Below are 13,932 nucleotides of genomic sequence, written 5' to 3' on the forward strand. Positions count from 1 at the left end.
GTATCTGTTCCCTACTTTTAAAAACTATTTTTTGGCTGGCACTTGAAAAGCAGGCAGGCTGATCTTGATACGTTAAAATGGAAACTCTCTATTTTTAATACAATTGTATGGTTGTTTCCATTGTTGCTAGCAGTGCCCACTCCAGGGTTTAAAAATAACATTTCCTTCCTTCATAATCTTGTCACATGTAAAAATAACAAAGTGGCTCTCTTACCTATAACAACATTTCATGCTTATACATCTTCAAAGGGTTTTCAAGTTATTAAAATAGGATATGTATTTTTGGAACATACACAAAAATGACTAGGATCCGCTATGTTCCAACATGAAGCAAAACCTACTTGCACATACAGATTAATATCAAGATACTGAATTCACAGACGTTTGAAGTTATTTCTTATATACTGCCATAATGATTTGCATCTTTAATCTTCATACTAAATCACAAAGCTATTTTACACACATGATGACGTGACCTACAATCCAGAAAGCACACACTGCGTGAGCGAGACTTGAGGGGTGAGGGGAAATTGCCTGGATTATCTTCAAGGCTCTCCTGACCGGCAGACACAGCCTTGTCGTCCTCTTGTGATAAAGAAGTAGCCCCTCCCATGGTGCTCCTGTCTCCCCAACCCAAAAGCAAGGAGGGCCCTTTAAAGGCCAGCCAGCTGCTTCAGCCTCACCTTCGAGACAACAGAGAGTGCTTCATTTGGGGCTAGCTGCTTGCAAAGCTCTCTCAGAAGGATTCTGGGTGCTCTGCAGTGCTTTTTTTTCCTAAAAAAAAAAAAAGTTTAGGGGTACTCTCATTTTCCTACTCATATTGAAATACTGCCCCTCAATGAGGCCAAACTTAGATCCACAAAATGTTTAGGGGTATGCGTACCCCTGCACCCCCCCCCCGGAAAAAAGCACTGATGCTCCATAACAATCTCCAGGGACTGGGGGGGCTTTGGACTCCTGCTTCCTCTATGAGGAGGAGGACGTTGGCTATCACTTGTTAACTCCAGGCTAAATTGGGGGGGGGGGGGACAGAGCGGACTCCATCATGTTCTCTGTCCCAAGATTCCTCAGCCAGAAGGTACAAACCTGTAAGCCAAGAAATTGGATATTATCTGTTGGTAAGTAACACAATTCAGGAAATTCAGGAGAGAAATCCCCATTGTATTTCACATTTTAACCATGTTCATAAATTGAAATTCTGCTAAACCACAGAGCCTAGGACTTGCTGATCAGAAGGTCGGCAGTTCGAATCCCTGAAACGGGGTGAGCTCCCGTTGCTCGGTCCCTGCTCCTGCCAACCTAGCAGTTTGAAAGTACGTCAAAGTGCAAGTAGATAAATAGGTACCACTCCTGCGGGAAGGTAAAAGGCGTTTCCGTGCACTGCTCTGGTTCACCAGAAGCGGCTTAGTCATGCTGGCCACATGACCCAGAAGCTGTACGCCGGCTCCCTCGGCCAATAAAGCGAGATGAGTGCCGCAACCCCAGAGTCGGTCACGACTGGACCTAATGGTCAGGGGTCCCTTTACCTTTACCTTTAGTTTCCTATAGATTTCTGATATGCCACTCAGCAGTTAAAAGGCAACCTACTCTTGGGAGAATGGGCCTCTAATCCACTCCTTTGACAATAATTTAATATTCCCTAATTATTCTCTCTCCCAGTTTCTGGGCCCAATTTAAAGGGCTGGTTTTGACTTATAAAGCCTTAAACAGCTCAGGATGCAATCAATACCTTAAGGACCACCTCTCCCAACAAGAACCACAATCATTGTCTGAGGTCCTTCTTTGTGTGCCCCCTCTACAAGAGGCTTGGAGTGTGGCAAGAAGAGAGTGAGACTTTTCTGTGGTGGCTCCCCACTTGTGGAACGCTCTCCCCAAGGAGGCTCACCTGGTACCTTCATTACATATATTTAGGCACCAGACAAAAATGTTTCTCTATAAACAGGCCTTTGGCTGATTAACAGTCTGCAGCTTTTTAAATTGTTTCAGGAGAGCTATTGGCTTGTTTTTGTTTTATTATGTATTTTGTGTTCTTGTTTTGTATCTTTATATTGTGAACCACCCTGTGATCTTCAGCTATAAAAAATCAATCAATCAATCAATCAATCAATTAGAATAATTAGTTGTATCAGCTGCCTCTCTAGTCCTATACAGCAAAGGTTAGTATCACTGTATATATGAGTCTCACTCGCCTTGTTGTGGTGAGTGGGCTTGCACGTTCCTATGACCCTTGTGAGCGAAGCTGTCGGGAATCTCGTACTCCCAGCAGGGTCACCCAAGGCGGTAAGGTCAAAGGGGAGGAGCTAGACATAGAATGATCCAAGAAGTCCTCAACGGCAGAACAGGCAGCTGATAACAAGCGGTATGTTACAACGGCTGTGAAGGCAGATGAAGACCGCAGGAGATAAGAATCTTCCAGTCATTGTGATACTCATGTCATGGCAGTGGATACAGATTCAATCGAACTCAGGAAACAAGGGAGAAACATGCTAAGAAGAAGGCATGCTTGGCAAATCCACACTGTGATCAGCTCCTGCCCGGAAACCAAGGTCCCCACTGTGGAAGGATGTGTGGATCCAGAATCGGCCTCCACAATCACTTAGGGACTCATTGTTCAAACCGTGTTTATGGAAGACAATCTGACTCGGCTATGAGGGATCGCCAAAGAAGAAGAAGGATCTATGGTACTCTTTCTGTGGGAGCATGCATTCATGAATCCTCTTCTTCAGTGCCTGGTCAGCTCAGCTGGTTAAAGCAGGGCGCTGATAGGGCCACGGTGGCATGTGTGATCCTGATGGGGGGGCAGTGGGATCTTTCTGCCTTGCAGGGGTTGGGCTGGGTGATCCTGGGGGTCCCTCCCAACTCTACAGTTCGCCCTGCACAATTCATATCTGAGTGGTTTCACAGTCATCTCATCTGTGCTGCGCCAGCATGGGATCTTGAGGGGCTGCCCTTGACTCCGCTTGCGGGGCCTGGGTGTATGGGGTGCCCCCAGAGAGAATTCCCCTCCCACTTGGGAGGCTTCCGCTGGCAAGGTGGATGTGCAGGTGAATGCGGACAGGAAGGCTGGTCATCTCTCACTGCCCTGCCCTGCCCTGCCCTTCTTTATAGTTTATGATTTTCAGTTTGATACATATCAGTAATTTTACCATCATTTTAACATTTCAAAACTCAACGTCCTTCCCCCTTTCTGCTGTTCCTTAAATTTATTTATTTTTATGTTTTCTGCATATCCAAATGAATTAATTTGTTCATCTATTCAAGTACTTTAAATATATACAGTGGTACCTCGGGTTAAGAACTTAATTCATTCTGGAGGTCTGTTCTTAACCTGAAACTGTTCTTAACCTGAAGCACCACTTTAGCTAATGGAGCCTCCTGCTGCCGCTGCGCCGCCGGAGCACGATTTCTCTTCTCATGCTGAAGCAAAGTTCTTAACCCAAGGTAATATTTCTGGGTTAGCAGAGTCTGTAACCTGAAGTGCATGTAACCTGAAGCATATGTAACCCGAGGTACCACTGTATACTCTTATAAAACTGCAGGTTATTACAATGTTTTTATCCATTTACAGTTTATTTGTAAATCTCCAATAAACCATTTCCATTATTTTATAAACTGTTATCTTGCTTTCTTATTTTCCTGGTAAGTTTCGCCATTTCGGCATGTTCCATAAGGTTTTGTATCCATTCTTCTTTCGCTGGGACATATTCTTCTTCTTTCCATTTTTGGGCAAGTAACTTTCTTGCCCATCCTCACAACTGTTGGGAAAAAGAACCCCCGGGGATAAAAGCATGATCAAAGACTAGCGTATTTGTATTACAAACTTTATTTGAATCCATACAAAAATTATTTATATATTTATTTATTTATATATTTTGAATTGTGGGGAGGGGGGAACTGGGCATGGGAGGGGGGGTAAGAGCTCCGCTCGAGCTGCTGGTCTCACTGCTGCCGTTGCCTGGAAGAGAAAAGAAAAGAAAAAGGATTCTTAATATTTTAATTGATTATTATGCTGATAACCCATCTTTCTGCTCCCTCTGCCCCACTGCCAGATTTTCTCTGGCCTCCCTGTTCCTGAGGAAGAAAGATCAACACTCACCATCCACGTTGTTATCGGTGGACTCCATCCCCTGGTCGCATGGTCTCACAAAAATTGATCGAATCTTCACTACCTCCTCCTTCCCGTCCTTCATGATGTTGACCTCCTCCTTCCACTCATCTTCCTTCTTCTGGCAGACCAGGGGATGTATCTTGGGCAACCGGCAGCAGGAGACCAGCAGCCCGCGGAGCCTCCTCAGACTTCGGAACCTAGGGAAGAAGAGGAAACAGTTAGGAAATGGGTTCTAGAGATCTCTGTGCTGGATTTGGGGCACCTGGCAGCTAAACCTCCCCTATGTTTCAGAAAGAAGGAGAAATCCTACTTACACCTGACACGAAGAGAGTCTCTGAAATCTCTTCTGCAACATCTTGCTCTGCTCTCCCTCACTTGCTATCCTCAAATGGTTGCTCTTCCCAAAGTGCTCAGCCAAGTCACTCAGCAGGGGGACGTGTCACAATGGAGGACATGACCCCCTTACTTTAGCTATCTTGCTTAATAACGGGCATTGTTCCCCTTCACATTCACTTTTCAAATCTATCTTTCAGTGGCTTAAGCGGTTTTATTCCATTTATTTAGAAAAGATCTCGAGCTGGCTTCATCCAGCCTTTCTGGACAGCGGGGTCACCAAGGGAAAGCACTTCTGGCCTCGACTACGGCTGCTGTTTCTCACTTCATAGTTCAAAATAACCCCTCCACACACTGTAGTAATCTGTCCAGTATTACGTTTCAATGTACCCCAAGCTCTACATTGGATTCTTGGTTATTAAAAACTGGTTGAAACCATTTTATTCCATTCACAAAAGAAAACCTGATATGGGATTCTGATCAAGGTTTATAGACAATGGGTGAGACATTTATTGATCCTTTTTGTAAGTTATGATTTGTCTACTTTAGTGTATTATTTATATATTGTAATCAAGAAGGGGTTGGGGTGGGAAGCACTTTTGAATACGAAACTGGTGGGTGGCTGTCATGAGTTCAGATCCATTTCATAGAATCATGGAATCTTAGAGTTGGAAGGGAGCCAAGGGTCATCTAGTCCAGCCCCCTGCAATGCAGAAATTTCAGCGACAGCATCCATGACAGATGGCCATCCAGCCTCTGGTTAGAAACCTCCAAGGAAGGAGAGTCCACCACCTTCCAAGGGAGTCTGTTCGACTGCCAAACAGCTCTTAGTGTCAGAAAGGTTTTCATGAATGTTTAGTCGGAATCTCCATTCTTTGAACTTGAAGCCATCTCCTCGAGTCCTAGCGTCCAGAGCAGGATAAAACAAGCATCCTCCCTCTTCCATGTGACAGCCTCTAAGATAGCTGAAGATCTCCTCTCAGTCTCCTCTTTTCCAGGCTAAACATACCCAGCTCCTTCAAGCATTCATCGTAAGGCTTTGTTTCCAGACCCTCGATCATCTTGGTCACCCTCCTCTGCACATGGTCCAGCTTGTCAGCATCCTTCTTAAACTGTGGTGCCCAGAACTGGACACAGTATTCCAAATGTGTTCTGACCAAGGCAGAATCGAGTGGTACTATCACCTCCCTTGATCTGGACACTAGACGCCTGCTGAGGCAGACCAGAATAGTGTTAGCTTTCTTTTGCTGCTGCATCACACTGTTGACTCCTGTTAAGCTTTTGGTCCACCAAGACCCCTAGATCTTTTCCTCCTATACTGCTAGAAAGCCAGGTGTCCCCCATCCCATCTTAGTGAATCTGGTTCTTGCTGCCAAAGTGCAGAACCTGACATGATTCCCTATTGAAAAACTCATTTTGTTCGCTTGCGCCCAGTGCTCCAATCTGTTCATGTCATTTAGAATTCAGATTCTGTCTTCTGCAACATGAGCTACTCCTCCCAGTTTGGTGTCATCTGCCAATTGGATGAGCATCCCCTCAATTCCATCATCCAAGTCATTGACAAAGCCATTGAACAACAAGGGGCCCAGGACAGAGCCTGGCGGCACCCCACTTGTCACTTTCCCCCCGGAGGACGAGGAACCATTCATCATGTCCCGGTGGTGGGCGACATTTGCAGCCTGGCGCATTGCACTGCCATCTCGGACCCACACTGCTCTGCCTCCCGGGGTCACCGCCTCTGAGTTCCCGCCGGAACCCAGCTGTTTGAATTGGCCAATCTGCAGCGGTCCGGGGGGCGGAGCTAGGAGGAGCAGACCTTACCAATGCAGGCTTCCCTCTGGTCCGCTCCTCAGATTTAAAGGACGCCAGAGGCCTCTGGGCTAATCTACTTTGCATCAGTATATGGAGGGCTGGGCTAGATGACCCAGGGCCCCTTCTAAGCCTGTTTTCAGTAACAGGAGGAAAGGATCCTGTTCATTAGTTATTAATTAGGCATGTGGTCATAGGCATGCGTGCACATGCGGGGTTACAATGCATGGCTAGTTCGCATGTGATCTATGGTCCCACTTGCTGGATCATCGCCTTGTTGTGGTGAGTGGGCTTGCATGTTCCTATGATCCTTGTGAGCGAAGCTGTCGGCAATCTCGTACTCCCAGCAGGGTCACCCAAGGCAGTGAGGTCAAAGGGAAGGAGCTAGAGAAAGAATGATCCAAGAAGTCCTCAATGGTAGAACAGGCGGCTGATAACAAGCGGTATGTTACAACAGCTGTGAAGGTGGATGAAGGCTGCAGCAGATAGGAATCTACCAGTTTGTTGTGACTACTTCATGCCATTGGAACAGAGCCCTACTGCGAAGACTGTGCGTTGGTCAGCGTGCACTGATCTACGCACATAAAACAAATTCACACACAAATCAGGAAGTCCCTAGTCATGAACTGGCACATGGGCGGTGGATGCAGATTCAGTCATTCTAACTCAAGGAATGAGGCAGTTGAGCAGCTCGGCAGCTGTATCCATGACTGAGCAGCCCTTTTTAGGATCCACTCTGCTCACCCAGAAATGGGGGAGGGGCTAGAAAAGGTGCCTTAAACATAGTCTGCCTCCCTTTTCCCCTGACTGGATTACCACACCCAGTGAGGTCACCACCTAGTGGTCGTAAAAGACAATTGAACTTTGGAACATGGAATATACGGACTTTGTCAGATAGAACAGATATCGAGCATCCTGAATGCAGAACTGCCATCATTGCAAGAGAGCTGTGACGTTTTTGTTGAATTTGCAGTGTCCCAAGCACAGCGGAATGATGAGGAGTACGTGCCACATACTCTATATTACTTTATTTACACTTCAAAGCTGGTAGATTACAGAAAAACATCTTGCCTCTGCCGGAGCAGAGAAAGCATCCTCTCTCCTCTAAAGCACGGAGAGAACACAGTGAAAAACAGGAAACCAGTGTACGTCACAACCAGTCTCCTTTCCCGTGGGAAAACCCAACAGCAATTCTGACTGTGGAATGTAAACATTGCCTCGTGACAAGCACTTCGCTGCACAGTGAAGAGAGCAGAAACCAACAGTTTTAACATCAATATTGCAGTGCTTCAAGAGACTCAAAGAGCAGACGAGGGACAACTGAAGGAAGAAAATGGAGGCTACACTTTCTTCTGGACAGGTCTATCTGAACAAGAACATCGAATACATGGGGTAGGCTTTGCTATCAAAAATGATCTTGTGAAGCTCCTGTCAGAAGTCCCTACCAGCATAAATGAGCAACTCTCAACCCTTCAAATAAAACTCACCAAAAAACAACAGGCTACTATTATAAGCGCTCATGCACCAACACTGGATGCCGATGAAGGCATTAAAGAAAAATTTACCTCTCAGCTGGATACCATCCTATCAGAAGATAAAATTATTCTCCTGGATGCAAGAGTTGGGCTGGGACCTCTAGGTCCCAGCTCACAGAGGACCAATGCTAGGCTGTCGTTATGTACAAAAGTCTTTATTGAGGTTTAGTTTCCATTTCAAAGCCGCAGCGCGCAGCTCTACGTCTTAAAGCGCAGCTCTACGTCTTAAAGCCTAGACCGGCGAAGTACCGTCTGAGTCTCCTCCTATGACACCAGTTTAAGATCCTAGCCCTGCTCCACGCTGCTCTCTCCTCCTCTGGGTCCTCCTGCCCGCTGGGGCATTGCCCTTTCTGGACTCTTCCGACGCTGAGTCGCTTAGCTCCTCCCCCTCCCTCCGGCGGGCTTTAGGACCCGGTTCCCAATCCTCATTCTCTGCTGTCCCGCGCTCCTGTACATTTGAACTTGCCTCTCGCGCCAACCCAGTGACCTTCCTCCTGACCGTTATACTACTTCTGTCACTGCTTCCCTCTTCCGGGATACTGGCCAGATCTGACCTCCCCTCCGTTGTCTGACTCTCCGATGGAGGTGTGGTCAGCCCTGCCTTATCTTCTCTCCCTGGTGGGGAATGCACTGGCCCCGATCCTTGGGACTCTTCCCCCCCACTCTGCTCTGGTGGGGAAGCTGGTCCTGATTTCCAACTACTGCTCTGGGAGTCCCTGCTGCCCCCTTGCTCCTGGGGTGTTCCCCTTGGGAACCCCCTACCCCTGACCACTGGCGCCCCCTTCTGTGAATCTTCCGATTCGCTGGAGAGGCTCATGGAATCCCTCAGTTCACTGTCCTCTTCTCCTACGCTCCCCTCGGATTCTTCCCCTTTGCTCTCCATCTCCTCTCTTCCCTGTGCCTCTGCTCCTGAACCCCTGACAGGTAGGCTTTGCTATCAAAAATGATCTTGTGAAGCTCCTGTCAGAAGTCCCTACCAGCATAAATGAGCAACTCTCAACCCTTCAAATAAAACTCACCAAAAAACAACAGGCTACTATTATAAGCGCTCATGCACCAACACTGGATGCCGATGAAGGCATTAAAGAAAAATTTACCTCTCAGCTGGATACCATCCTATCAGAAGATAAAATTATTCTCCTGGATGCAAGAGTTGGGTGAGATTTTTATCTGTGGCCTGGGACTATTGGGAAAGAAGGAATTGGCAACAGCAACCAGAACGGAATCTTACTTTTGACGATATGTGCAGCGCATAACCTTGTTATTACCAACACACTCTTTTGACAAAAAAATAAATTAAAAACTTCATGGAGGTATCCTCAGTCAAACCACTGGCACCTCTTAGACTATGTTATTGTCCGTGCTAAAGATCGCCGTGATGTGCTCCTCACCAGAGCTATGACAAGCGCCGACGACTGCTGGACAGATCACGACTAATATGCTCCACGATGGCTATCAAGATTATACCTCAATGTAAGCTTCAAGGAAGGAAACCAAGGCACAAAATGAACACTCAAGCCCTTCAAGATCCAATTAAGCGGGATTGCTTCCAAACGACTCTTAAAAACCATCTGCTTTTGGAGTTCTCTGATAAAATCGAGGAACACAGGACCAAGCTAAAAACATCCATTATTGCAGCCTGCGAACAAACTATTGGATACCAAACCAAGAAACACCAGGACTGGTTTGATGAGAATGACAGTGAGATTGAGCGCATGATTGACAAGAAAAGGAAGGCCTTTCAGATCTGGCAAAGAGATAGAAACTGTGCCACTAAGAAAAAAACCTATGTCAACACTAAGGCTGAGGTTCAAAGAAGAACCAGAGAACTAAAAAACACCTGGATCAAGATATCAAGCTCAAGAGATCCAGCACTTAGCCGACACTCATGATGCACAGAGTTTCTTTAAAGCCACAAAGACCATGTGGACAGGCTGCTTGGACGAGTGAAACTGACCACATGTCTCCTTGATCCTTGCCCATCCTGGCTGATAAAAGCGAGCCGGGAAGGGCTGGGCGATGGGCTTCGTGGGGTGGTGAATGCTTCCCTCTGTGAGGGAGCCTTCCCAGACCTGCTGAAAGAGGCGGTCATTAAACCGCTTCTTAAAAAAACATCTTTAGACCCAGCCAATATGGCCAACTATCGCCCAGTCTCAAATATTCCATTCTTGGGCAAGGTGATTGAGTGAGTGGTTGCTGAACAACTCCAAGCACGCCTGGAGGATGTGGACCATTTGGATCCCTTCCAGTCAGGATTCAGGCCTCATCATGGGACTGAAACTGCCTTGGTCGCGCTGCTCAATGATCTCCGGTGGTCTAGGGACAAAGGTGAGAGCTGTTTCCTAGTTCTACTGGATCTCTCAGCGGCCTTTGACACCATCGACCATAACATCCTTCTGGACCATCTAGAGGGGCTGGGAGCAGGGGGCACTGTTATACGGTGGTTCTGCTCCTTTCTCCTGGGCCGTGTCCAGAAAGTGGTGTTGGGGGATGAGTGTTCAGACCCCTGGGCTCTCACTTGTGGGGTGCCTCAGGGTTCCGTCCTCTCCCCCATGCTTTTTAATATCTATATGAAGCCGCTGGGAGAGATCATCAGGGGGTTTGGGCTGGGTGTTCATCAGTATGCAGATGACACCCAGCTCTACCTCTCTTTTATTTTTATTTTTTTATAAATATTTTATTAAGTTTTAGAAAAGACAACAAACATAAGAAAAAACAAGAACAAATACACAAAAATACAAAATTATAAAATACATAAGAAAAAAGAGAAAATAGTTTCAAAAAAGAAAAGAAAAAACACATTTTTTAAAAAAGAAGAAAAAACACAAAAATCCCTCTTTTTACTTCTCATCTTTGATTCACTTATTTTCTTGACTTCCTCACATCTCCCTTTTTTGTATCCCTGTTGAAAATTAATTCAGCAAATTCATATCCAATTTATTTGTCTAATTATCCATCCAATCTTATTTTTAACCTCGTTGCTAGAACCCCTTCAGTTCATTTCAATGCCATTAACATTCAAAAATTTTACAATATTTCTGTAAGTAAATTTTAAATTTCTTCCAATCTTCTTCCACTGACTCTTCTCCCTGGTCTCGGATTCTGCCAGTCATTTCCGCCATCTCCATATATTCTATTACTTGCATCTGCCATTCTTCCAGAGTGGGTAGGTCTTGTGTCTTCCAGTGCTTTGCTATGAGTATTCTTGCTGCTGCTGTTGCGTACATAAAAAAAATTCTATCCTTCTTTAACACCAACTGGCCGACTATGCCCAGGAGAAAGGCCTCTGGTTTCTTAGGGAAAGTGTACTTGAGTACCTTTTTTAGTTCATTATATATCGTCTCCCAGAAAGCCTTAATCCTTGGGCATGTCCACCAAAGGTGAAAGAATGTACCTTCTGTTTCTTTACATTTCCAACATTTGTTATCGGGCAAATGATATATTTTTGCAAGCTTGACTGGGGTCATGTACCACCTATACATCATTTTCATAATGTTCTCTCTTAGGGCATTACATGCCGTAAATTTAATTCCGGTGGTCCACAACTTCTCCCAGTCAGCAAACATAATGTTATATCCTATATCTTGTGCCCATTTTATCATAGCAGATTTTACCGTTTCTTCCTCAGTGTTCCATTTCAACAGCAAATTATACATTCTTGATAATATCTTAGCATTGGGTTCTAACAATTCTGTCTCTAACTTTGATTTTTCCACATGGAAACCCACTTTTTTATCCTGGTTATAGGCCTCTCTTATTTGAAAATAATGTAGCCAGTCTCGCACCTTATCTTTAAGCTTCTCATAACTCTGCAATTTCAATTTGTCACCTTCCTGTTCCAAAATTTCCCAATATTTTGGCCATTTAGTCTCCATATTAAGTTTTTTCAAAGCTTTCGCTTCCATAGGTGAGAGCCACCTTGGGGTTTTACTTTCCAGAAAGTCTTTATATCTCGATCATACATTAAACAATGCTTTCCTGACAATATGGTTTTTAAAAGCCTTGTGTACTTTAACCTTGCCATACCACAAATATGCATGCCACCCGAATACATTGTCATAACCTTCAAGATCTAAGATGTCTGTGTTCTCAAGAATTAGCCATTCCTTCAACCAGCAAAAAGCTGCTGATTCATAGTAAAGTTTCAAATCTGGCAGGGCAAACCCCCCTCTATCTTTAGCATCCGTAAGTATCTTAAATTTTATTCTGGGCTTTTTGCCCTGCCAGACAAATCTAGAGATATCTCTTTGCCACCTCTTGAAACAATCCATCTTGTCAATAATTTGCAAAGATTGAAACGAAAACAGCATTCTCGGCAATACATTCATCTTAATAACAGCAATTCGACCTAGCAAGGAAAGCTTCAAATTTGACCAAATTTCTAGATCTTTTTTCACTTCTGACCAACATTTCTCATAGTTATCTTTAAATAAATTAACATTCTTAGAAGTCATATTCACCCCCAGGTATTTTACCTTCTTTACCAATGTTAAATCTGTCTCCTTCTGAAACCTTTCTCTCTCAATCGGCGTCAAATTTTTCTCCAAAACCTTAGTTTTTGACTTATTTAATTTAAAACCTGCCACTTGACCAAATTCCTGGATTAATTCTAGGGCCCTCTTAGTGCTAGCTATTGGCTCCTGTAATGTCAATACAAGGTCATCTGCAAAGGCTTTAAGTTTATAATGTTTAACTCCGACCTGGATACCCTGTATCAAGTAGTCCCTTCTTATCATGTTTAGCAAAACTTCCAGGACCGAAATAAAAAGCAATGGGGAAATTGGGCAGCCTTGTCGTGTCCCTTTCTCAATCCTAAACTCTTCCGTCACCACATTATTAACTATCAATTTAGCCTTTTGTTCAGAATAAATCGCACCTATACCGTTTTCAAAATTTTGCCCTACCCCCATCTCCTGAAGATTTTTCTTCATAAAACTCCAAGAAATATTGTCAAAGGCTTTCTCCGCATCTACAAATATCAAAACTGCTTCTGTATTGATATTCACTTGTAACTTTTCCAAAATATTAATTACATTCCTCATGTTGTCAGATAAGTGTCTACCAGGGAGAAAGCCAGCCTGATCTTTATGTATCATTTCAGCTAATACTTTTTTCAATCTTTTAGCCAGAATATCTGCAAAAATTTTCTAATCCACATTAAGCAGGGATATGGGACGGTAGTTCTTAAGTTGTGTCTTCTCAGACTCAGTTTTCGGTATAAGTGTGATATAAGCTTCTTGCCACGACTCTGGCGCTTTCCCCCCCTCCATAATTTCATTGCATACCTCCCTTAGTGGTTGAATTAAATAGTCTTTCAAAGTTCTATAGTATTTGGAGGTTAACCCATCAGGCCCTGGAGATTTGCCCAATTGCATATTCTGAATGGCACCTTCCACCTCTTGTTCTGATATTTTGTAGTTCAAAAGTAGTTTATTTTCTTGAGAAATTTTTTGTAATCCATTAGTTTTCAAAAATTGGTCAATTTTAGTCTCAATCTGTGGCCCTTGTGTATAAAGTTGTTTGAAATATCTCTGGAAACAATTTCTTATCTCCTGTGGGTTCTGTATATTCTTACCATCAACTTCAAGATTAGTAACGGTGTTTAATTTTTGTCTCTTCTTCAACTGCCACGCTAGCAACTTCCTGTTGAATTTGCAGTGTCCCGTGCACAGCGGAATGATGAGGAATACGTGCACATACTCTTAATTGCTTTATTTACATTTTTAAAGCTGGTAGATTACAAAAAAACATCTTGCCTCTGCCGGAGCAGAAATAGCATCCTCTCTCCTCTGAAGCACGGAGAGAAACACAGTGAATGAGAACAGTGAAAAACAGGAAACCAGTGTACGTCACATCCAGTCTCCCTTTCCCGTGGGAAAAACCCAACAGTACCTCTGACTGGAATGTAAACATTGTCTTGTGACAAGCCTTTCGCTGCACAGTGAAGAGAGCAGAAACCAACATCCTCCCCCTTTCTGTGAACATCACTGGGCAGCGTGTTCGTACAATTTCAGTACAAACCCAACTTCTGCACATAGGTACAGTGTTGATCCTTTGATACAATCTTGGACAATACATCAGCAGGAATTTCATTACCTGGCATATAGGACACCGTTACGAGTCCCTTCTGAATACGTTCCCTAGCAT

At 44.4% G+C, this 13,932-nt stretch overlaps 1 protein-coding gene across 1 annotated transcript; it reads right to left on the reverse strand.

Annotated features, from left to right (window-relative positions):
- Positions 1–2,352: 2,352 nt before the first annotated feature.
- Positions 2,353–4,706, reverse strand: LOC307219309 (uncharacterized protein). The gene is made up of 3 exons (XM_079982412.1): positions 4,423–4,706; positions 4,097–4,305; positions 2,353–3,955 (listed from the first exon to the last, which is right to left on the reverse strand). The coding sequence occupies exons 1-3, from the start codon at positions 4,461–4,463 to the stop codon at positions 3,864–3,866; spliced, it is 342 nt and encodes a 113-aa protein (XP_079838538.1). The 5' UTR covers positions 4,464–4,706; the 3' UTR covers positions 2,353–3,863.
- Between the last annotated feature and the right edge of the window lie 9,226 nt (positions 4,707–13,932).

The sequence above is a fragment of the Podarcis cretensis genome, assembly GCF_951804945.1.
Source record: "Podarcis cretensis genome assembly, chromosome: 6".
NCBI lineage: Eukaryota > Metazoa > Chordata > Lepidosauria > Squamata > Lacertidae > Podarcis > Podarcis cretensis.

What these genes read in the sequence shown, in the direction of transcription:
- LOC307219309 (XM_079982412.1), bottom strand. Translation starts at nt 4,463, where the DNA reads ATGTTGCAGAAGAGATTTCAGAGACTCTCTTCGTGTCAGGT. An exon ending in AGACTCTCTTCGTGTCAGGT is followed by an intron (nt 4,306 to 4,422) that starts GTAAGTAGGATT and finishes CTTCTTCCCTAG; the next exon opens with GTTCCGAAGTCTGAGGAGGC. An exon ending in CACCGATAACAACGTGGATG is followed by an intron (nt 3,956 to 4,096) that starts GTGAGTGTTGAT and finishes TTTCTCTTCCAG; the next exon opens with GCAACGGCAGCAGTGAGACC.